A 22807-nucleotide genomic window follows, 5' to 3' on the forward strand; every position below is an offset into this window, starting at 1 on the left:
AGATAAAGCAGTGAAACGAAAAACAAAAGTCGGATGGGGGAAAAGAAGGTAGATGGAAAGTAATCAGGAAGCTATTTACCCAGTGAGACACACGTCAACGCAACGGATAGGCGGATGGAAGCTGTCGAAAGGTTCCCGTGGTTCCTGCAGAAACCCCTAGAATAGTCACGTGAATGATGATGGCATGGGATCAATTGACGATCACGAGCCCGTGATGGGGAAAACAGGCAGCACGCTATTTTACCATTGGGGCTGCTAAGGGTCACTCAGACCCATTGCCCCAGCTCTCTTTTATACACGTTCGCTCTTTTCTGATCTCGTGTCTTGAGAAGTTCCCACCTTAGAGATACTAGTTTACCAAAACATCCACTCAATAGCCCCTTCCTGATCCAAAATGACAAGCTCATTCTCACAAAGCCGGGAGAGTCATTCAATGTCTCCACCTCTTAGAACGTCTTCCTATCATCAGGATCCTTTGATTTACATTGACCGTCAAGCGAAGCATCTTCAGCGTAATTTACAGGTTCTTATCGATGCGCAGGGAGAAGGTCTCTTAGCTGGCCTCAGAGACCAAAGTGAGGACAGTTCTCTGTCCAGTGGAGGATATACCCCTAACTCGGACTTGAGTAATGTCCGCGGTCCATCGACGCTGCCTGTGAGACAGCCAGTCCCAAAGAAGATTGGGTTGCGCGCTGCGAGAGAAGGGATATTCAGTTCCGTTTACAACTTGCTGAAACTAAGGGAAAAAGAGCGAGAGGTGCTTGCATCTCGGTTTGACGAACGGCAAGATGCGTTGATGGAGATTGATGGATTCGGTACCAAACGGGAAGGGCTAGAGGACGCTCTCTCTACGATTCACAATAACAGGGAAAGTCAGCGTTCCAAGGAGCTTCGAGATGAGAGTCGCCAGCTGGAGTCAGATATTCATGAAATGGAGACTCGACTGTCCCAGGTGAAAGCGAGACATAGGCAGGTTACTCAAGAACTATCACAGATGGAGAATACAGTAGAATCGAAGTTGTCTTCTTACAAGGCTTCTTTATCACTACTTGAATCTGACATCTGGAATTTTCTCCAAAACCCCCCTGTCAGCCCTCATTTAATTAACACTAACCACCAAACCTTTTATACGTTGAATCCAAAACGTCGAACCCTTGACATGGCCCAAGAACAATGGAAAAATGAGCAAATGCGGTTAAAGAAAAGACAACAAGAAGTGGATACCGAGATTGAAGCACTCGAGGAAGGTGGCGGTATGTGGAAACTTGTTGTTGGGGAAGTGTCAGGGTTTGAGAAGCGACTAGAGATGGCGATGCGTCGCTCAATTCAAAGACAATCGCAGCTCCTGTCCCCTGATGGACCCTCTGGAAGCAAATCCGACGAGGAACAGGCCCGGAGTATCCTAGCCGATTTGGACAACACAACAGGTCGTGTAGAACATCATCTGGAGATTGCAGAAGAGAAGGGTTGGAAACTGCTCGTCTGTTGTATTGGTTCCGAACTGGAAGCGCTGCGAGAAGCGCGAAAGAAGCTCCTCGGTGTTTTCAACGTCTCCGAGGAAGATATATGGCCGTCTCCACATCGGGAAGGGCCAAGTCGAAGCCGGGTCCACGACGATAATGACTCCGAGGCAGATCCTCTTGGTGTCGACAATCCTGAACCTCCTCCTGATTTACTGAAGGATGCGGAAGAGCATTCACACGATGTGATCTCCAAATCCGGAGACGAAGACGAAGACCCTGATCCTGCATGGCTTCTTCCGGAGTCCTAGAGGTATATAGTTTTCATAGACTGGTAGTAGAAAGGACTGTTGGAATATCATGATATGTATGTATTCCCAGGGATAATTCATACCAGCCGTAGAATTGAAGAATGTTACCGTAGGCATGAAATGTTTCTGCTCGAGAGTGTTGCTGTATTCTACCGGCAACAGTGCAGTGTGCGGTGGCCACTAGTCACCCAAATCCCTAGCAGACGCTTGGGCCAGCAGCAGTAGTCATTCAAAAAGCTTCCCCCGACAACCTTTTCCCAGGATATTGTCATCCCACCACTCCGTGATCCATGGTTAAGGAATATGTCGCTCGATATCTACAACAGGACCGATTATTAGATTCGGTAATATTATAGTATGGATCTCCCCTCGCCCACGTATGCCTTTACCATCCCCTCGGTGTACGATGAAATCCAACTCGACTGCCGCCTGTATCTGCCCCGTGAACTGAGTGAGACAGAATATACATTCAGTGGTCCCATACGCGGAGCTATTGTTGCGCATCCTTATGCTACTCTTGGCGGTTGTTACGATGACCCGGTCGTGGGTTTTGTTGGAGGCGAGCTGTTAGAAGCTGGATATGTTGTTGGCACTTTCAATTTCCGGTAATTACCACTTTATCAATAGGTCCAGTTACTTTATGCAGCTTTCAAGTTATTTCCCGAAGCTAGATCTAAACAATTTTATGCTAATATATCTTGTAGAGGAGCGGGTGGCTCAGAAGGAAGCACTAGCTGGACTGCACGACCTGAATTGGCCGACTATGTCTCCTTTTATGGGTTCATGCTGTTCTACTTGCATGGATTAAGGCTACAAGTCGCTTCGCAGGGAGGGAGAGAAAATATGACAGATGCCATCCGACAGATGTCTTCCGAGGAGAATTCTGAAGACGCACGCACGAACGTTCATCTTGTGCTGGGCGGATATTCGTATGGGTCAATGATTACTTCACATCTTCCGGCGATTGGTATTATTGCAGACCTTTTTGAGAACAGTTCTGACGGTTCTGCACCGCATGAGATTTCCCGTGCAGCGGAGAAAGCCCTCGTGCTGTCGACGAATATCAAGAAAGTGCAAGAAAAATTGCCGCCAATTGGCGATTTTTCTGATCGGAAAGGAACTTTACATGTTTCGAGAACAAAAATTTCTTACCTTCTTGTTTCGCCTCTTCTGCCTCCTATTAATCTATTTTTGACATTCTTCTCCAAACTATCACTGGAGGTAGGAACTCATACTTCTGCCGAAGGGAAACATGTTCCCTGTCCTAGCCCGACCGACCAGCTGAGTGCAAACCCAACAATGGCCATCTATGGCAACCAGGATGCCTTTACATCCGCCAGTAAGTTGCACAGGTGGTCAGAAAACCTTACCCGGGTTCAAGGCAGTCAATTCCGGTCGGTCGAGGTTGACAGGGCTGGCCACTTTTGGAGGGAAATTGGTGCGGAGACTCAAGCAAGAGACGTACTGAGGAAATGGTGTCGCGAAATGCATTGACGTCCTGCTCATAATCTCTTGGCCAAAGATTAATGCTGATATGAATGAAGCAATGGTCTGTAGTCAATACTGGGGAACAGAGGTATGCGGTGGTGGTCCCAAACCACAGACCTGGCCTTTCACATGGGAAAGCTGCCTTGAGCATGTGAAATTGTAGGTTCACCTGACCATCCTTGTCAAAGAGACGCACACCCAGGCTGGCCGAGCAGGATCCTCCTTTTTACTACCATCCTTCACTATGGACTGGGCTGGAGTATCACACCAAAAGGATTTCTGCAGTTTGGAAATCAGTCATTTCATCGCCCATGGATGATTGCGTCATATGTCATCAGGATTAAAGCTACTATAGAACTACGACCACTTACATTGATGAGACCATTGCCTTCACATAAAATGATTAGAGGGGTATTATAATTGTTGTTAGATTGGTTGTACAACATACGCAGCATGCCAATTCCGCAATTTTTGTGCAAGGGCCCTTGCCTGGATAGACTTTGGGTGGTGTGGCTGAGTGAATTTAGAACATCATCACTTGATTACATGTCATCACTTCCCTTAGCTCTTGTGCCTTTTAGTAATGATCATGGGAATTCTTGACTATTGTCAACCTTTTAGAGCATGTGCTCCGATCATTTTGAACCGCCACAGTAGCTTAAGGGTCGGAATTGATACTGTCCCTTTTTTTGGCCTTATATATATATACATTAACAATGTACTACGTTGTAGATGAAAATAGTGAATAGTGGCAAAAACAACTTTCAAGGATTGATATATTCTGATTAAAAGAGGCTTGCGCATCCAGCGGTGTAGGTTGTGATACTATTACTTACAATATTACTAAATAGGGATGTCAGAGATATTAGCCTGAGACAGGAACTCTAGTATTATTGGTAGACCGAAACCAGCTTAATCCAATGTATGTTCGTGTTTCGATCCGTTTCACAGTTCAGCTGAGGAATCTGACGTGATTGTGCATGAGCATCCTGACTGATTACTGGAAAAGGAAAGGTATGCAAGTACGATAGATGTACCCCAATACTTCCCCACACTCCAAGTTGTAAGGCACGAAAAATCGGCATACCCATAATACTGACATATATCTGGTCTTGAACATACTTTGTATGTTTATTATTAGACTAGACACCAACTACACGAGACAATGCATCCACACTGGGGACTCTACCAGCGAGAATCTTAAGGAAAGAAAGGTACCCGTTGTCTGTACCTGTAACTGCTAAGATGTGGGGGTGGGGGAGTCGAAATAATGCGGCGCTGGTCACCGCACAGACAAGGCTGAAGATCCTGGCCACATCTTTGGTGTCCAAATTTGGACTATTTCAACAGAAACATGTCACAACATCAGCACAGTAGGCTTCTACGTAATAGGAGCTGGAAACCTGGCCCGTCGCGCATCCCTCCCCCAACCAGAAAGGATCCCATGATGATATCTTGGTGGTGGCGATCGGCAGCAACCGAACCGGGCCTGAGGCAAATCACGCCGGCTAGTCGGGATCCCTCGTGACGTCGCTGGACCACTCACCAAGGTGGAACTCCTTTGGGCCGCCTTGGATCCATCCATTCATATATTTGGGAGCATCGATCCCCCAGGTGGTTTTTTCTGGGGCATAAGAGATGATTCTAGGGTAGCGAGACTAACCCAAATTTACCGCTATTTCGGCTCGCACAGTGGAACGGTTCATTCCAAGCCACGTATTGCATTCTTTCACTATTCATTGCTACCATATACCCCTCCATTCTTCGGTCTCTAAATTCTTTCAATCAATGTATTTCTTCTTCTACGAATGAGATAGGGTTCTAGTTCGGGTTTATAGACGGATGGATGGATGTCATGTCCCTGTTTCCTGATCGTACGTTAGTGCGCCCTCATTGCTATGGCAAGGACAAACGCGTGCTGGCGTCGAAACCGGTTTGTCTGACTCAGAGAGGGTCTCTGCTCAAGCTCACCTCTCTCCCGTCGCTATCCTCGGTGGTGAAAGGCTCCTTGGCCTGGGCCGGTGACAGATGGTGGTATGGCTCCCCCGGGAACGATCGTTCCAGTGACAACCGAAGGGGGATTACCAGCAAGGAGGACCGCCGCCGGTCTCTGTATTTCAAGATGCACAATGTACGTTGACAGGATTCTGGCTGATCTCATTCGCATGGTATGTCTGACGACGCGTTTTAGGCCGTATCTTATGAGGAGTGGAAAGACTGCGCGTGCAGGTTGGACGAGCTGGAGGACAACGAAACCTGGAAGAATATGTTCGAGTGCTCGGAATATGATCCTCAGCTGGTCCAAGAACGCCTCAAGCAGCTCAAAGATGCGCGCGCTAGCTGCGATGTCAGTCGCATGCTGTATCTCATTCGGACCTCCCTGAGTCGAGACTTGGGCAACATGTCCAATACTTCCCTTTACAGCCACTCTCATGTTGGCACCAAGGCGTTGATCGATCGATACATCACCGAGGCGGTTGGTACAATATCGACGCTGGTGGAGCTGTCTGGAAAGAATCGATGTGATGGGTTAGAATTGCGGCATATTCTTGACCAGCTTCTAGCGGCCAGACAAGCCTTTGGTCGAAGCGCTTTGTTATTCTCTGGCGGGGGAACGTTTGGGATGTACCATATTGGGGTGCTCAAGGCTCTCTGGCAGGCGAAGCTTCTTCCTCGCATTATGTCAGGCGCTTCAGCAGGCAGCATTGTTTGCTCTGTTTTCTGCACTCGCACAGACGACGAGATTCCCGAGCTCTTGGAAACATTCGCTTATGGGGATTTTGATGTTTTTGGAGAGGAAAATCCAGCAGAAAATGCCCTGCAGAAGATATCGCGGTTCTTAAAGCATGGGACCTTCATGGATATACAACACCTGGCCCAGTTTATGAGAGGCTGGTTGGGTGATATTACCTTCCAAGAAGCATACAACAGAACGCGCAAAGTTCTCAACATCTGTGTCTCCAGTGCTGGGATTTACGAGCTACCCAGGCTACTGAATTATATCACGGCTCCTAATGTGCTCATCTGGTCTGCCGTGTAGGCTTGCTCCCCCCGAATCTACTCCAAATTTGATCCCTGCAGAACTAACTCTTACTTAGGGCCGTTTCCTGCTCAGTCCCCCTAGTGTTCTCACCCTTTATGCTCAAAGCGAAGGATCCCGAGACCAGTGAAGTAATTCCTTGGTATGACCTCCACCGGCAATATATCGATGGGTCTGTCGATGGCGATCTACCAATGACGCGCTTGTCAGAAATGTTCAACGTGAATCATTTCATCGTGTCGCAGGTCAATCCCCACGTTATTCCTTTTCTTCCAAAGAACAACAATCCAAGTCCAAGGGAGGGAAACCCTTCGTCCGCTCCAAGTTGGGTCCATACTATGACGCAACTTGCTAAAGATGAATTGTTGCATCGGATGACGGTACTGTCCGAGCTGGGCTTCTTTCCGACTTCCCTCAGTAAAACTGTTTCTATTGTCAATCAGAAATACTCAGGAGATATCAATATATATCCCGAGGTACGGTACACCAACCTTCCTCGGATACTAAAAAACCCGACGACGGAATTTATGCTTGAGGCGTGTCTCAGCGGGGAACGCGCAACCTGGCCCAAGATCCGAGAGATTCGAAATCACTGTGCCATCGAACTCGCTTTGGACTCGGCGATCCAGAAAATGCGGGCCAGAGTCACCTTCAGTCCTAGCCAGGTCGACTTGAGAATCCTTGGCCTTTCCAAGCATCGGGCAGAGGCTGTTGGCCACACTGGAAAGAGAGGACAGTGGCTGAACCGAAGAAGCTCGTATGGGCATGAAGTTGAAAAGTCCAAGAAGGTGACTGGCCAGACTCTGAAGCCAGAGCTGAGAAGAACCTGTAGCGCCGTATCCTCGGATCAGCAAATGAGCCACACTTCACCAGATCGTTCGACTGAGGAACGGGCCGATAACCATCAGAGATTCTTTCCTTTCATTAACGATGAGTGGTCCCTCACAGATTCTGACAGCGATGATGACTCACAACTGCCATCCCTCGAACGACCCAGACTGATGGGACAGCCAGCTTCTTGGGAACCGACTTCTCACGACCATTCCTTCCACCGGCCTGTTCCGCATCGCATATCGTACGCAAGGCAGTCATCCGCAGGTGCATTTTATTTGTGTCCTCCCCACCCGGTGAATGTTCCCTCTTCCTTGGATCATACATTGTCCACCAAACCGATATCAGCTTCCCAAAGCCACATACTTCGAATGACGCCCACTGGAGCCTACGGTTCCCCCTACACATCGCTCCACCACAAAAATTGAGGAACCTGGCCAACTTGAATTTGACCGATGACATTCTCTCGATCCCAGAATCAATTTTTACCTATTTACCTTGGAAGAGTTGCTATCTTTCGACCTTGAGTCCATTGTATTTAGCACTTTCATTTCTCGTTCTCTTGTCTTGGACCCTCGCATTCTATTATCCCTGGCTTGTTTACACAACATCGAATCCTGGAGTTTGGTCGGTCGTCTTGTGAATTGCCTAGATATGTTTCACGTCGGGCTAGCGCTAGCACTTGCATTGTCTCGAACACCGGCGTTATTGAGGAGAATCTATCTTGGGCTACATGTTATCACCCGATGCACAGTACTTTCGTGGATCTATGTATATAGGAGCGCGAGTGTATGTATTCGCAACGCTCGAAGACTTAGATAGACCACTCTCGCATAACCGCCAAAATTTACGGTAGTGATTAACTCAACTTCTCACGATGCATGGTGATAAAATTAGAACCAACCCGTTCCCCCCCCCAAACAAAGCTGGTGAATCGAAATGGTTTGTTTCAGGATCCTTGTCGGCGCCTGGCTCGACGCAAGCGACTCTCAGTCAAAAGGTTCTAAATTTGGGACCCCTGTGCGAATTAATTAACATCTCTGACCAGGCTAATTACGCTGTTTATGTCCTTATTATAGACCTCCATCCAGGAGATTTGGCTAAGAATAAAACAGCTCAAGCAATCAGGATGCCTCCGGGTGACGATCATTCACAAACTAATGCATCTGCCCGCTGCTCATCCCCGACCCGGCGGTTATCCTACATATGACCAGAGAGCGTGACGACGGTGTTTTGCTTTGTTTCTAATGTTGGAAACAACACCGTAGATATGGGATGCATGAAGCAGTGTGATATTCTGGCGAGACGATGAAACAGAGCAATCCTCAGGAATAGCTTGCTCGTGGACAAGCTTTTATATCCTCCATTCGCCGTCCTAGCCGACAACGAACGAACGGACCACGAGAGTCTGGGCGAAATCATACTTGGCTTTTGCTCTGGTCTGGGCTTGACCTTTACTCTTATTCTTATTCGGGTTCTAAAGATTTGTGTTCTTCTTTCGTCTTCCTTGCGTTCTAGCTCACCTACGTTGAGAGACTGAGCTTCACGTTGTGCTGTTCCATTGCCCAGAGCTCTTCAGTTGACCGTACACATAACTTATTGGATTTGGCATCAATCTTCTACATTAGTTCTTCCCATTTCTATCTACCCATCTATCTATCACTATGGCAGGCATTGTCGGTCGTCCCTTGAACCGGTTCCGCAAGCCTGACTCTTACAAGCCGCTCCATGAACGATGGGGCGATGTCACCATCTCTGCTCCAACAGATGGATCATGGAATCAATTTGACAATCCTCATCAAGAAGCCCACCGTACCCGGGCATACGGTCCGGGATTCGTTCCCGACCATCCTCCCAGGGCCCCCCACGCCGACGATCACGCGCCTCAGTCAACCAAGAACACCACTCCATCCCGACAAAGGCCTTTCTCCATGAGTACCTTGAATCCTCGCCGCCTCTCAGTGCGTCTGGTGCCTCGGTCCAAACAGTCCGCGGATAGTCATCCCGGCAACGATCGTGGTGCCTCGGAGCGAAGGACCGAGTTCGCATACAAGCCCATCCATCAGGACTATCCCACCGAGGTGGCGGAGCATGTCGCCACGCAGGATCACCCTTCTCCTCGATTCAAGTACATCCCTGCTGGAACGAAATACCCGGAGGATCGGGCGGCGTCGCCAATTGCGTGCTCTCGCTCGCGGGACGACGTTCATAGCGGATTTTGCGGTAGACGGGACCGACGTACATCCCACCCAGATGATGTCTCTCATACGTATCAGTATGCAAGATCTTGTCAGTCTTCTCGATCTGGGTATAGGAGCAGCTCGGATTATAGTTCTGTAACGAGCTCGTCACCAGGGGGGAAGAAGAAGAAGCGAATGTCGAGATACTTGACGACGACTATGGTGCCTGATCCGGAAGACATTTATGGATGATGTTACTTTATAAAAAATCTTTTTTCTTTTTTGGCTTATTGCATGGTGTTACAGGATATCATGGTTGCATATCTAATTGATGAGGTCATGGCATGGCGCTTGTAGCTGAATTTGAATATTTCGGTATGAAACATAAATATGTCGAATATCTTGAACATAATTATTTGCTCAACTTGATTTCAACTGATTAATCATTATATTGTTCAACTCATATTATCTAATTCGATGGACCAATTCTACGGCTATACATTACTCTCTATTGATATTTTACTAAGGATGACTGTCCCCGAGCCAGCATGATGAACTGGTAATATTATAGGATGCATGTGCTCCTTGTATAAGTACCCACATCCCGAAATCTAACGTTTACTACACTCTCATCTATAGACTAATATCCAAATTCCCGGGTCAGGGAGTTGCAGGATATAGAGATGCACTACGAACGGAATCTGATCCATTATCCAGCAACCTACCAGGTTCAACGTGGATACTGAATATAGATGCTACGACTCCCTCTCGACTTCTCTCAAATGGAGAGTTACATGCTAAACTCACAGCTAATCAGCCCAAGAGTTCTCGAGCGAAATCCACTCCGGAGGTTCGAATTTTCCCAAGGTAAGTAACCTTGTCATGTATACACTGTGCGTATGAGGACATATCTTCAACCATCGCAGTTCCTTTTCTTCGCTACAGCTCTACCTCTTGCAATACGCCTTACGTGCCGCTCCCCGATGCCTTCAGAACCAAAGTACGGAGTACTAGGTACATCACATCTGCATGACACTCCTAGCCATACTGTCGAGCATTGCTTCTCAGCAGCGATGCGCTACAGGTTCTATCCACCGCTAGAACGCGACCGTCTAGATTTGTTTGCAAGGGCCTAGCCTCTTAGTTGTCACAATGGGAGAAGATGGAATTTGCAGTAGAAGTATATTTCATTGCATAGGGGGTATCGCTGGATCTGTACTCCGTACACTACTGAGGGGTCAGTTTCGATCCTATATAGAGAGAAGGCGATCGGAGTGGCACTGAAGATCTCATCTCGATCTAGTTACACAGGTCTATATATATCCTGTAGAAGGCACAAAGAAGCGAATTAATTCATGCATGATATGGTCTTTTAATAGCATCTCATCTACAAATAGACCAGTCTAATGCGGGGGATGCAACTTCTCATTGGCGCCAACACGAAGTAGGCGCGTGGAAAAAGCATCATTCAACTTTCCCCCCCAACCAATGGACCGACGATGTCTGCAGAAGAACGGGTCTCTTGTTTACTATTTCTGTTAAACGGACGGCTATTTTTGGCAGGATCCCGAGAACAGATCGGTTGGGAGTGATTCCCCTCTCCATCTATACAATGGATCTGCTGCCGGTGTACTGAGACTACCTAAAATAGATTTCGTCAAGCACCACACTGAAACGGAGGTCTGTGTGTGTGAGAGAGGGAGGGGTGCTTCTTTAAGGTGGTTTTTGCCGTCCTGCATTGTTTCCTGATAGATTCACTTCTCGAGAAGCCAATCCCTCTCCCCCTGGGACTTTGCTTTCCTCTCAACAATGGCTTTCCCTCTTCGCGTCCGAGTCGAAGATCACCAATCATCCGACGAATCATCCTCGTCCGTGGCATCTCAAAATCGTATCATCATAGGAGTGGTGGTAGGAGGTGTCGTGGTCATAGCCAGTATGTACCAGTGATCCCTTTGCGTTCCACGGAGTCAACGTCAACAATGGGCGGTTCGGTTGACTGACCGTGACAGTTACCGCGGGGATCTTCTTTGTTCTCTTCAAGAAGAGGAAGTGGGATCGAATCCGGCGTTTTGAAGAGCAGGTATTGGCTATGCATGCGTCGGAGGGATACAAGGCGTACGGATTTGCCCCGGGGGATCTGGAAATGGGACCGACGAGAGCCTCGTCGTCGTTATCGTATGGTCCTGGAGGGCAGTCACAAGTGCAGAGTCAGAGTCAGAGCCAAAATCCATCCCCAGGGAGAACGTCGCACGATTCTCCTCCACCAGTGTACCAACATTTACCTGTGTATGACCCGTCCAGGTACTCTGGGATCAGCCGGTTGCCAGCGACCGTCAAGCCGTCCTGGATGGTGAGTCCCTGGGACTCGAGGTCGGATCGACGATCGACAACGTATATTGGTGGACTCGACCAGGGAGGACCGTTGGCCAGCTCATCGCCAGAAGGGTCTCGGTCGACGCAGTTGCCGAATCCTCTTCGACGGCCAAAACCGACTCTGTCGAAGCTGAACACCAACCTCTGAGTATGAGATACCACGGGAGAGTCAGTTCTAGATATTCTGGACTCAATGCCGTTATATTTGGTTTGCGATGGCGCTTGGAACATGGTTTGACTTCTCTAGAGTTCTTTGTGGCTATGATGATGATAATGATAAGGAGTTCAGATCTTTCTGGAGATGATGGTGCTCCTAGCCACCGATTTGCCAGGTAGCATTGTGGATATGGACCTGGACGAATGCTAAACGACCGTTATGATACAGATACAGCACTGCCTACTTCAGTCCTGGAGTATCATCTGGAATTGCAGGATAAGATCTGGATTGAGTATGGGAACCTGAACCTGAACCGGGGAGATGAAAGGCCAAAGACTGACATGGACGGATTAATGGGATTCCTTCCTAACCACGGTACATACAAGACAAAGAGCTAACAATTACTCATGAATGGCTCGCCATGGAGAATTTCCTGCAGCCAGTGCCACGGAGGAACTCCCGTCGTCTGTCTTCCACCACTGATTCGTCTCAAGATGCGATTCCAAATCCAATCCCTGCTCGTCTGGATTTTCCTGGTCACCCGATGAGCCAGCCAAGTCCATCCTGCAGACAAGCGTCTTCCCCTCTGGGTTCACTGGCCCCAAAGTACTCCGTACAGTGCAGTGCAGTCCAGTCGAGTCCAGCCATACCTGCCCCGATACGGGATTAGGTGCCAACTAAGTACCCAGGTACAATAACGACTAGTCCGTACACTGACCAACTCGACGACCTGCAGAGTGATACCAGCTGGATCCAAGACGAAGACTCCGTCACGGCGCGTAGATAAGCTCTGTGGATGGCTCGGGGCTAACCGTGACGATCAACCGTGTGCTTGATCCGTGAGCAGCCAACGACGGCGCGGTGACGGCGTTGGATCGCGCTGTCGTTTCCCCCTCTTTTTTAGGACTTGGCCGCCCGACCAGCGCCATGGACGATGATCTCGTCATGACGCCTGACACTTCGCCAGTCAGGCCAATGCATGCAGCCTCTATGGCTTGGCGGGGGCTGTTGCTTCGCGGGGCTGATACGACGACGGCCAGGAAAATCGTCCCACTCACGACGAGCTGGTCAGAGAAGCGCCATGCCAAGCCGACGGACGCATCCGACATCCATGTCTACTAAAGCACGATGACTGCGCCGCCTGCCACAGCCCGGATGCGAAGGGCCAGTAATAGTTTGTTGCTACCGGTGCCGTCTTCCAACCCACCGTGGTGATCCCCCCCAAATCCAATGGGCCTCCCACCGGAACGACAGGAGGGTGTAAAGGAGGGGGAGGACCCAGACTACCGGGTCCGTAACGCGTCGTCGCACTGGGTGAGAAGGTGGCCTGCTGAAGGTCTCGTCGGACTTTCATGGAGGTGATCTTTCCGTTGCCGTTGGACTGGCGGTTTAATTATTCGGATTTGATTTGATTAAAAAAAAAAAAAAAAACATTGGGGGATTCCCGCCTTTTGAACTTCCTAGGTCAGGCTTCGAAGCGATGCGCACGGCAAGCGGTTGCGCTCAACGGGATATGCTTTAATATATCCTCTCTTCATGCAGGCAGGCCGTTGGCTGTTCTCGACCTCTGACGCGTTTTCTTTATCCCTCTTTCCGGTCTCTTGGGGGGGAGGGTATTGGTAAGACCCGGGAACTGTTCATCGTGGCTCAGCTGTCCTCAGTTATGCGTCATTCTCGGCTTCCTCTTTTATGAATTTTTATTTTATTTGGCCTTGCTTTGGGAACTGTGGTCCAGCGTTCTACGCTGTCTTGTCGTGTGTATGACTTGATGATTTTCTGTAATCCATAAAGAGTATATCATCATGCTGACCGAGCCTCGGCTCTCCAGGCGTCAGTTCATGAAACGTCCACGGAGGATCATGACGGCCATCATCGAAAAACTAAGAAGAAAACGAAAGCTATCATCTGAGCTTCATGCTCGATGGGGCGATGTGTCCATCACCTATCCCACCCAAGGCTCCTGGAGTCAGTGGGATCAACCCTCTGGGGGCGTGTCTAATATGATACCCGGAAGGCCATCGGAGCATGGCAGACGGCATGGCTCGGTGGATGCTCTCGATCGATCAGGCAGTTCATCACGTATGCCCACTCCGTTATATCTAGGGGACCGTAAAGCCTCCGTTGACTCAACTATGACCATCCCCACTGGCCATTATGACTCCAAAGTCCGCGGTCGATCCAAGAGCAGGCCCAGGACGTGGGACGCGGATTCCAACGACGGTTCCAGAGAGGAGGATGAGGGGAATGACGCTCCATCTGCCCTGGCTGGACCTCGAGATCGATATCCCAAGGGTCCATCTCGTGCAGGAGCCCGAGACGAAGCAGATCCCTATGGAAAGGCATCTAAATCGCCTCCGTTGTCGGTGACCTCTCGCATGCGTCGATGTAGTCTACAGAGCACAACCACGGAGCCCACGACAGCGAGTTCGCACCATACTAGTTTCACCTCGTTACCATCGGAGGATCCTCGACTCATGTATCATCACCATAATCACCATCCTCCTACGCACTACGAGAAGAAATCAACTCGACGGCGAGAGCCCGAACCTGTCCAGGAACTAGTGCCATCGTACGACGAGCTCTATGGGTAAGGATGGGAAGAGGATGGGACTGTACTACGAGTCATGGATGGCATTTTGGTTGATTTTTCTTCCCTTTGTTTGGCCGTTTTATTAGTGGGCTTCTTTGGTTACCGCCAGCGAGAAAGGGACTATTTCTATTTTGCATTGAGGCGTCTCGATTTTGTCTATTTTTCTTTTTGTTTTTTTCTCTTTTGGGGCGGATGTTTGTTTTGGTTTCTTTCCTTTTTCTTTTCTTTTCTTTTTTTCTTTTTCTTTTCTTTCTCTTTTTTTTTAAAAATATATATATATATATATATATTACTATAGGACTTTTGGGTAATACCAGTTAGCCTCCCTGTTCACCATTGGAATACTATATGACTATTGGCGGGGAGGGCCCCCGTTTTGCACCCTGCACCGTTCCATTAAGCTATTGATTCTCTCGCTCGTAGACTTTTCTCCTCTTTTTTTCGACCATCACGGCGTCAAACGCCCCTCATCCATCTCATCCCATCTCTGACAGCACTAATCATCCTTCGGCGATGCTCCTGAGAGACAAGGGACTTTATTGTGTCCACCAATCGCTCTATGTCGCCATGATGAGGGGTCGAGAGATCGGCAAATAACGAGCTCCAACGAGCGTCGATGCGTGCTGCACGACTCGTCACAGTCACAATCACACTCCTTTCAATCCCAGTGGACCGGGGCACAGGCCGGATCACCGTGCCACTCCTCGTCGGCAGCTCTGAGAGGTTCTCTTAGCGCCCAGCACGCATCATACCCGCACTCCATGCTTGTTTTCACTTGACTAGTCCTTGGACGTCGTTACGAGCCATGTTCCTCGTCCCAGACTCTTTGCGGGTACTTTATCAGTCCACGGAAGGAACCGAGCATGTCAACCCGGCCAACCGTCGTGACATTTGCCACTCCTGCTGATTCTCCTCGTCTTCCTTGTCTCTTCGTCCTGCTGTATCACCAAGCCCAGCCGGGGAGTTCGATGCTAGAACAGTTGACCTGATTATACGTCATCCGACTTTCCTGTTTGCTCGGTGGTCGTAGACCTAAGTACTTTCCTAGTACCGAATGCGTCGGGGAACGATCGATCTCGATACCAAGATGCTCGGCTCTTGGGACGCAGCGAGGCCTACTACGGTCTGGGCGGTAGCCCTCCTACTTTTCGGCTTCGGCCAGCTGACTCCGGTGGTTGCACTGCGCACCACTCATGGTTCTCCTTGCGTGGACGAGTGTAATCAGCGTTCGAACAGCACGACAGGTTCCGACATTGTCTGTCTCGATGGAGATTTCAGTGACACGGCGAGGGGCTCGAAATTCCAGTCATGTGTCGAGTGTCAACTGCGCAGTAACTATTCCGATGAAGCTTCCGGGCAGACAGATGTGGATTGGGGACTCTGTACGTATCCAGCGCTCTTGAAGGGCAAGAAGACCATTTCTGACGCAAAATGCACCCCCCAGATAACCTCCGATACGCGTTTACCACCTGTGTCTACGGGTTCCCGGAAAATATCAACAATATGTCGAGCCAGTGCACGGTGAATTGCCAAAGCCTCGACTTGGCGGTAGAATATGACCTCAAGAATCCCAGTGGCAACAACTTCGACAGCTGGTGCGGTTCCACGGCGTTTGCTGACAATGTGATCAGCGACTGCGAGTCTTGCTACAATCTCACCTCAGGGCAGATTTACATGGCAAATTGTGAGTGCCTCCCATTCTTATCCTTCGTATTGCAAAATCTGTGCCTAACAGGGTCGAACGTGGCGTATGTAGTCCTCGAAGCTCTTCGTTATAATTGTCATTTCCCAGTCCCCAGTGGGAAAGAATTCCCCATCAACCCGACTCGCATTTTCAGCCAGTCTCTTCTGCCCGAATCAACGGTCGATCTGATCAACCCGTCGGGCACTAGTGGTTCTGGCGTGAAGAATCTAGCTCTGGTAATTGCGCTTCCGATTCTCGGGTTCATTATCTTGGTGTGCACCCTGGCTGTCGGCTGCTTTTTCTTTATCAGGTCGCGTCGCCGGAAAGCCCGCAGGGAGCGTGCTTCGGGACACTTGCACGCACGATGGAACGACACCACCATCAGCACACCTGGACAGGGCAATTGGGGCCAATACCATGATATGTATAGCCCCGGCACGCAGCACGGGTATGGAGCGGGGTTCAATTTCGTGGACAGCGATGGCCGCGAGCAGCAGACTGTGGGGTTTTCCAAATCCCACTATGCGTCAGCAAGTGAGTCGTCAATGCAAGCACCGTCTACGACGTATTCAGTCGAGAAGGAGAAGGGGGTCGAGCCTCAACATTATTCTGGGGCACCGCCGTCGCAGAAACAGTAGTGGGCGTGGCCTAAGTAGGGGCCACAAAGGTCCTCTATCCGTGGAATGACGTACTGGACTGCAGGTAGCGAGGGCAGTCCATACCTGAGGAAGCTGTCGTTGTGCATCCGTTCCCATTTCCTTGTTCTGATGCGAAGTGGACGATATACCCATTCTATAAGCGAGCATTAACATCGGATTTTGATTGCTGAGTTGACTGTTTATGACATTGCCTTGATTGATCGCGATAATGGTGTTTTAGCATAGTAAAAATGAACGATGTATATATTAAAGAACAGTAGAGAAGGGAAGAAATATATAGGTAACTAAGAGGAATCAGCCAAGCACCCCAAGCGCCCGCTAAAAATAAACATGGGCGGTCCAAATCTCGACAAATAGAAAGATAGCCATGCCCTGCCAAGAGACCCTTGATTGGCCGATTCAAGCTATTTTTATAGGTCTGAAGAATGTAAGATATTATAGTATTGAGGGGTTCTTCTGGGTCTCTTAGGCAGCGACGTTCTGGAATGGGTGGTTAGCTTGATCTGGTGGGTTTGTATAGGACCATCGGGAGGTGCTCCACAAAGTGTAGTTTCGATGTCTGGATCTATGGGTGTGAACACTTATTCAGGGATGATTCTGGGGACGATTTGTCTAGTTCTATTCTGGTTCTAGTAGCTGGTTTTTTAATTTTCCAGCAATTTCACTATTGGAAAATACATTGTCTACTACTCGAGTTGGCCGATTCTTGCTTCCGGTGAATGGAATTATATCGGCAGAATTGAATCGACAAGGGATGGGATTCGGGCGTGGGTTCTTGTCGCCAGTTTTGGCCAAGAGAATCCCAAACAGCAATTTGAGCGTTGGGATTAATGTGGAGCCTGGTCTTAGACCTGGTGGGTAAGATGACAAGTCTAGATCCACAGAGAATAACTGCGAGGGAGGCGCTACAGCATCCCTGGTTCAGTCAAGCCAGTTGAGGGATACAGAGTTACCAAGATCGGTATGCCTCCTGTCCAGACTATGATAGGTATGGAGGGCAGGAACGCAGACAGACCAGTACAACGGCAGGATTAAAAGTGCCGCGAGGTTAGAATACATGTGTCATTCTTTACCAGAAAGAAGTCGAGTATCGCATACAATACAACTATCCAGTTCATTATTTCATTATGAAGTAATCCATTTCACCTTTCTACACGAGCCCAACTTCCTAGCTGCTTTCCTGATCCTTTCAGGGATCCAACCCGAGGTTACCCCAGCCTTGATCTCTCCGTATCTGGCTGAATGCGAGATCAGACACTTTCCCGCCTGATAGGAATACTGAAGGCATTCCGGATCGTTAGTACATTGCGCTTCACATTCCGCAAGATTACCAGCCACATGTTTGGTCTCATCCGCGGAGAGATTGTCCCAGTTATCTTGAGTCTTGTTTAAGCGTGGCTTAATGAGCTCTTCAAAGACATCACTGTGCAGGAGGGTTGAATTTTTCCCCTGATATAGCTCGTTATGAACCACACCACAAAATGAGATTTAACATCTGGCACTTACCTGTAAAGACCAGCCCCGCTCGAACAGCCACATTTTTTGAATTTCACTGGGAGCCATATGGTGGTATGACACTGCAGGAGTACACCAAGAGCCCTTGTCTTTCCCTGGGGCGAGATAACCAAAGGTCCAAGGAGTGGCACCTTGAAGCATTGACGAAGACCGGAGAAGATTGACCCCTGCGTCTTTCAAAGCCTTCCCCAGCACACCGTCTCCCGCCCAGTGACCATTTGTAAATGCATCCCACTCTGCAATCCGAGCAGCGCGGTATTCAGAGACCTTCCGCATGGCTATATTTGACAGCACGAATCCAGACCCACCATGCGCAAAGACGTCATCGCCAATCTGCACCGCGCTTCCCATATAATACGGCTTCCTGGAGTCGAACCGTTCCAGCCAGGCCATTAAATTGGGCCACACCAAGTAGGTATCTGCTTCCATGAAGATATACCACTTCGCGTCGTCTCGGATACGGAGGGTCTCGTCAATCATCGGGAGAAACTTCCATTTATCGAGTATCCACCCGGGGTTTTCAGGCTTCCCATTCGGTGTACTGGGGTCGTCATTCATGTCATCCGTCGTGAGGGCGCTGCGTCCGCCTTCTCGCAGACGGTTGTAGAGGTTGAAATCCGCAACGGTCTGTTTTATGCTCTCATTGACGTTGCGGAGCACGTCGCGGAGATGGAACCCTCCAATGTCTTCCTCGAAATCCGAAAACAGAACAAAGTGAGGGATGCATCGCAGAGTTGTGTTAAAATGAATGGGAACCTTGTGCATGGCCTCTGTGGCCCCCGTTTTTAGCACCACCTGGACATCTGCGATGCCGGGGAGCTCGGGGCAAGAGTTCTTAGATGAATGGGTCGGCGGTTTATGTGCATGGGGAATGATAACTCTGCCTAGGATCGTTGATGAACCTGGCCAGAAGATATAGCAGAGGAGCAGGAGGCTCAGAACAGGAGAAATAAGCAAAGCTGCTTTGGTACGACTGCGAAAGGATATCATAAAGAAAACAATGAAGTGCTCTCCGATCGATACATTAGAAATGAAAGATTCTCAACAACGAGATAGTTGACAGTTTCTAAGACACCGTTGAGGCCGCTAGCATCTATCTAACTTAGTATGCTGGAGCGATCCATTTTCGGCTTCAGTCCTTCCAATGGGGCCTTATCAATCCTTCCAATGGGGCCTTAGTTCTGGCTGTCAGCAGGCTACGAAAATAAATAAAACCGTACATTTTCTTTGCTCTCTCCGCACAATCAATGCGATGAGCGATAGATTCGATCCTGAAGATTGGCCTGCTGTCGGAGCAAGCATTAATAGGCAACTCAGTGCTAATTGCTAAGTACCACTATTGCGATGGTAATAAAAATGAAAAAAAAAAAAAAAAAAAAAAAAAAAAAAAATCCTTTGCGACCACGCTGATTCTATCTTTAGAATCAGGAAGAAGGATTTTTAGACCCGGATTTTGGTCCCCGTGGGTGGGCGGCCTTTTTATAGCACACTATGGCAGGTTTAGGTTCTAGTTAACCATAGTTACATACCAACCATCTCCAGATAAATACGTAAGTAGTATATAATCCAACATTTAGAACAGAGTTTAGAAGGGGGCTCAGTTTAGAAATAGACAGATATGTAGAATAGACATTATATAGTAAGATAATGTAGGCAGGCAGCAGGGTAGCGGAGCATAGCAGAACTGGTTATTGTTATATCTATATCGTCGAGGTTCCAGGCGGACTTGGCGTCCGGTATCTAAGGCTATTTGGGATGTCACGTGCTAGTTTGGGAGGTTAGCGTTAGTTGGGGCTTTTAAGTACACACTGGTCACCTCTTTACAATAAATTATCTTTTATCTCTTTATTATCCTCAAAATTCTAATCAGTAGCGAACTAGTTAGCAACCAGTTGGTGACCCGGTTCACAACTAGTCCTAACTTACTTTATCCCAGAGCGACAAGCTCCTAACTAGTTAACAACTAATTAAGATTTCTTCTCACAGTATCATAACCAGCCACATGGCAGCACAGCAGGGGTGTAGCGGGGAGTAAAACCTACTAGTTTTGAACTAGTCACAAAAAATAGCGAAAATAGGGGAAGAGAGACCTCCAGAAGTTGTAATGTATTGAAATAGGGAGGTCACGCCAGCTGGAGAACAGCTCTCGTCAGCTATATAAGTCACATGATAAACATAATTTGGACTAGTCTATTGACGCCGAGTCCGCCCTACCTGTGTCGTCACCTGTAGACACTATCGTCTCCACAGTATTCCTAAATAAAATATTTACTCTGTGTCTTTACTCTTGTATCATAGGCTTCTGACAGGAATCCCACATCCTGTCAAATCAAGTATCTAGTTGTTCGAAAACCTGTCTTCTCGGGCACATCGAAAGTATAGTGTCGACCATATATACGTACGAACTATTCCCCTTTCGGACATCTCGGTCTCCATCTCAATCCTCATTCCAGCCATTCTTCAATATTTCCGCCCTCGTCCTTACCAACATCCCAATGTCCGCTCCAACTCCCGACCAGATCAGGTCCCTTGAGCAATCGCGTCAGCGTCTGGCACAGCTCACGCGCTCCCTAGCCTCTCTAATCGCCAGTCTCAATCAAAGCAACCCTCTCCCCTCATGGTACCTTACCTAACCCCCATCAAAAATGAAATAAAATAAAATAAAACGAACTAACCACTAGATCCATGGCAGGTCCTCCCTCCAATCCCAAGCAAGCATCATATCCAACAACCTACTCAGCGTCTCTGAACACCTCACCGAAAGCCGGGATCTCCTTACCTCCCTGGTCACGTATCCCGGCCCCGAATACCCGGGCCGTACGCAGGCAAATACCCTGGAGCAGCTCCTGCGGACGAAGCTCGATCCCCGTGTCGAAGACTGGGTTGCGCGCGGTCGCAAGGCCGGGACATCCGCGTTGCAGGACCAGTCGGCACTCAGTGAGATGGAGTTGATGGAGTTGTGGCATTGGGCGCCTGTGGAGGCGAACCAGGAAGCGAGACGGAGGAATTGGGGCGGGAATTTCACCCTCGAGGAGAGGGAATTGGGCATCCAGAATGTGGCGACCGGGTTGAAGAGACAGTTGGAGGATGATGAGCGGTCGGACGACGAAGATGAGGACGACGAGGAAGTAGATGAGATGGAGGTCGTCGGGGTGAGGAGGAAATCGGGCTCGGGAAGTGGCTTGGAGTTTGACATTGCACAGGCGACACATCAGAAGCCGACGGGGCCGGGGGTTCCCTTGGATGAGATCTTGAGATATATGACTACAGGGACGCTTCCGGGGCAGCGGTGACGGTGGATGGATTTACGGTTACAAAGGGGGCTGGGTTTCCTTTTGGCATGCCCGCGTATAATGGATGGAATAATTATGCATTGATTAGAGAGATTTTGTTGCAAACGCGAGAAAGAAAGCATCATGACTAACCCCGTCGTCGCGTGGTCGGTGTCTTGCCGGATGGCTTAGGAGATACCCCGGAGCTGCGTGTTGCTGGAGTAGTAACGTTCGCCACGGGTTTGGGCTTGGATGTCTGCTTCTTCTTTGATTTGACGGGGTTGTTCCAGTAGTACAGCATCTGGAACGCCAGGATTAAGTTCAAGGCAAATCCCGCACAGAACCCATACAAAATCAGCTGGTCATCCACTTCCTGAAGTGTGGTGAAGATGCGAGACAGGGAGCCGGCGAGGTAGTTGAAAACCTAGATAGACCAATCCCGGTCAGATCAATGCTTGTCATATCACACTAAGATTCATAAGGCACCTACAGCAAAAGCGCTCAGTTGTCCGGTTCCCCCTTCACGCCAAATCGTATAGATCTGGGGCGCCTTGCTTGCCACTCCCAAAGCACCGGCACCAGCCTGCAGATACGACATGGTCTGCGCATCTACAAAAGTGTGGTCCACCAGCAATGCGTACACACTGGCCGCAACGACAGCAATAAAAGCCGCCGCCCCTGCCGGACGGCCTGCAAAGGTCAAAACCAGCACTCCAACCACAACGTCCTGAATCGCAATCAAGGCCGACTCGCCATAGGTGCTGAAGGGGAACTGGTTACGCACGCTGTAAGACAGCGTGATCAACAGGCTGGTGGTTTCCAGGGCGTACGAGACGAACGAAACACCGACCGACGAGCGGGAGGAGATCAGCTTCAAGATCTGGGGAACCTTCACAATAGCACTTGCGCCCACAATAGCAATCCCAAGTGCCTTGGAGATGGCAAGGGACGTGCAGGAAGGATCTTTGGTGACATCGAGATCGAGTACGAGGGCTCTGTAGCAAGGAGATCCAATCAGGGAAATGATGGCATCATGGACCGGTTCTGGCAGCGACGAAACAACTGGACGAAGGATAGGCTGGAGAGGATCGATGATAGCCTTCTGGATGGACTCCATGACTGTAAATAGGCTCCTTGAGTTGGTTCACGACTACAGGACAACTGACATGAAAGACCGATCGACAACCAACCGCAGCAGCGGGATTTGATAACGGCGCTTGTGGTCACTACCGCTGCCCCGACGAATT

The 22807-nt window shown here is 49.2% G+C and overlaps 11 protein-coding genes across 11 annotated transcripts; 8 read left to right on the forward strand and 3 right to left on the reverse strand.

Moving 5' to 3' along the window:
- Positions 1-433: 433 nt before the first annotated feature.
- On the forward strand, positions 434-1771 carry ATNIH1004_004882 (uncharacterized protein; the record flags this gene model as incomplete). Its single annotated transcript, XM_033569547.1, has 1 exon — positions 434-1771. One exon carries the CDS (start codon positions 434-436, stop codon positions 1769-1771), a length of 1338 nt encoding a protein of 445 aa, XP_033428353.1.
- Positions 1772-2128: 357 nt separating this feature from the next.
- ATNIH1004_004883 (uncharacterized protein) lies at positions 2129-3265 on the forward strand (the record flags this gene model as incomplete). The annotated part of the gene is made up of 2 exons (XM_033569548.1): positions 2129-2376; positions 2476-3265. The coding sequence occupies 2 exons, from the start codon at positions 2129-2131 to the stop codon at positions 3263-3265; spliced, it is 1038 nt and encodes a 345-aa protein (XP_033428354.1).
- A 1849-nt stretch (positions 3266-5114) lies between these two features.
- On the forward strand, positions 5115-7558 carry ATNIH1004_004884 (putative Patatin family phospholipase; the record flags this gene model as incomplete). The annotated part of the gene is made up of 3 exons (XM_033569549.1): positions 5115-5390; positions 5451-6295; positions 6358-7558. The coding sequence occupies 3 exons, from the start codon at positions 5115-5117 to the stop codon at positions 7556-7558; spliced, it is 2322 nt and encodes a 773-aa protein (XP_033428355.1).
- A 1236-nt stretch (positions 7559-8794) lies between these two features.
- ATNIH1004_004885 (uncharacterized protein) lies at positions 8795-9540 on the forward strand (the record flags this gene model as incomplete). The annotated part of the gene is made up of 2 exons (XM_033569550.1): positions 8795-9405; positions 9486-9540. 2 exons carry the CDS (start codon positions 8795-8797, stop codon positions 9538-9540), a joined length of 666 nt encoding a protein of 221 aa, XP_033428356.1.
- A 1579-nt stretch (positions 9541-11119) lies between these two features.
- On the forward strand, positions 11120-11831 carry ATNIH1004_004886 (uncharacterized protein; the record flags this gene model as incomplete). The annotated part of the gene is made up of 2 exons (XM_033569551.1): positions 11120-11243; positions 11320-11831. 2 exons carry the CDS (start codon positions 11120-11122, stop codon positions 11829-11831), a joined length of 636 nt encoding a protein of 211 aa, XP_033428357.1.
- Positions 11832-12610: 779 nt separating this feature from the next.
- On the reverse strand, positions 12611-13194 carry ATNIH1004_004887 (uncharacterized protein; the record flags this gene model as incomplete). Its single annotated transcript, XM_033569552.1, has 2 exons — positions 12611-12955; positions 13027-13194. 2 exons carry the CDS (start codon positions 13192-13194, stop codon positions 12611-12613), a joined length of 513 nt encoding a protein of 170 aa, XP_033428358.1.
- A 448-nt stretch (positions 13195-13642) lies between these two features.
- On the forward strand, positions 13643-14431 carry ATNIH1004_004888 (uncharacterized protein; the record flags this gene model as incomplete). Its single annotated transcript, XM_033569553.1, has 1 exon — positions 13643-14431. The coding sequence occupies one exon, from the start codon at positions 13643-13645 to the stop codon at positions 14429-14431; it is 789 nt and encodes a 262-aa protein (XP_033428359.1).
- Positions 14432-15517: 1086 nt separating this feature from the next.
- ATNIH1004_004889 (uncharacterized protein) lies at positions 15518-16752 on the forward strand (the record flags this gene model as incomplete). Its single annotated transcript, XM_033569554.1, has 3 exons — positions 15518-15812; positions 15875-16114; positions 16166-16752. The coding sequence occupies 3 exons, from the start codon at positions 15518-15520 to the stop codon at positions 16750-16752; spliced, it is 1122 nt and encodes a 373-aa protein (XP_033428360.1).
- A 1210-nt stretch (positions 16753-17962) lies between these two features.
- Positions 17963-19278, reverse strand: ATNIH1004_004890 (uncharacterized protein; the record flags this gene model as incomplete). Its single annotated transcript, XM_033569555.1, has 3 exons — positions 17963-18051; positions 18105-18222; positions 18280-19278. The coding sequence occupies 3 exons, from the start codon at positions 19276-19278 to the stop codon at positions 17963-17965; spliced, it is 1206 nt and encodes a 401-aa protein (XP_033428361.1).
- A 1505-nt stretch (positions 19279-20783) lies between these two features.
- Positions 20784-21581, forward strand: med8 (RNA polymerase II mediator complex subunit MED8; the record flags this gene model as incomplete). The annotated part of the gene is made up of 2 exons (XM_033569556.1): positions 20784-20908; positions 20981-21581. The coding sequence occupies 2 exons, from the start codon at positions 20784-20786 to the stop codon at positions 21579-21581; spliced, it is 726 nt and encodes a 241-aa protein (XP_033428362.1).
- A 127-nt stretch (positions 21582-21708) lies between these two features.
- ATNIH1004_004892 (putative monosaccharide-P-dolichol utilization protein) lies at positions 21709-22677 on the reverse strand (the record flags this gene model as incomplete). Its single annotated transcript, XM_033569557.1, has 2 exons — positions 21709-21984; positions 22051-22677. 2 exons carry the CDS (start codon positions 22675-22677, stop codon positions 21709-21711), a joined length of 903 nt encoding a protein of 300 aa, XP_033428363.1.
- Positions 22678-22807: the final 130 nt, after the last annotated feature.

Source organism: Aspergillus tanneri, assembly GCF_003426965.1.
Source record: "Aspergillus tanneri strain NIH1004 chromosome Unknown AapTan_3_pilon_pilon_pilon, whole genome shotgun sequence".
NCBI classification, from domain to species: domain Eukaryota; kingdom Fungi; phylum Ascomycota; class Eurotiomycetes; order Eurotiales; family Aspergillaceae; genus Aspergillus; species Aspergillus tanneri.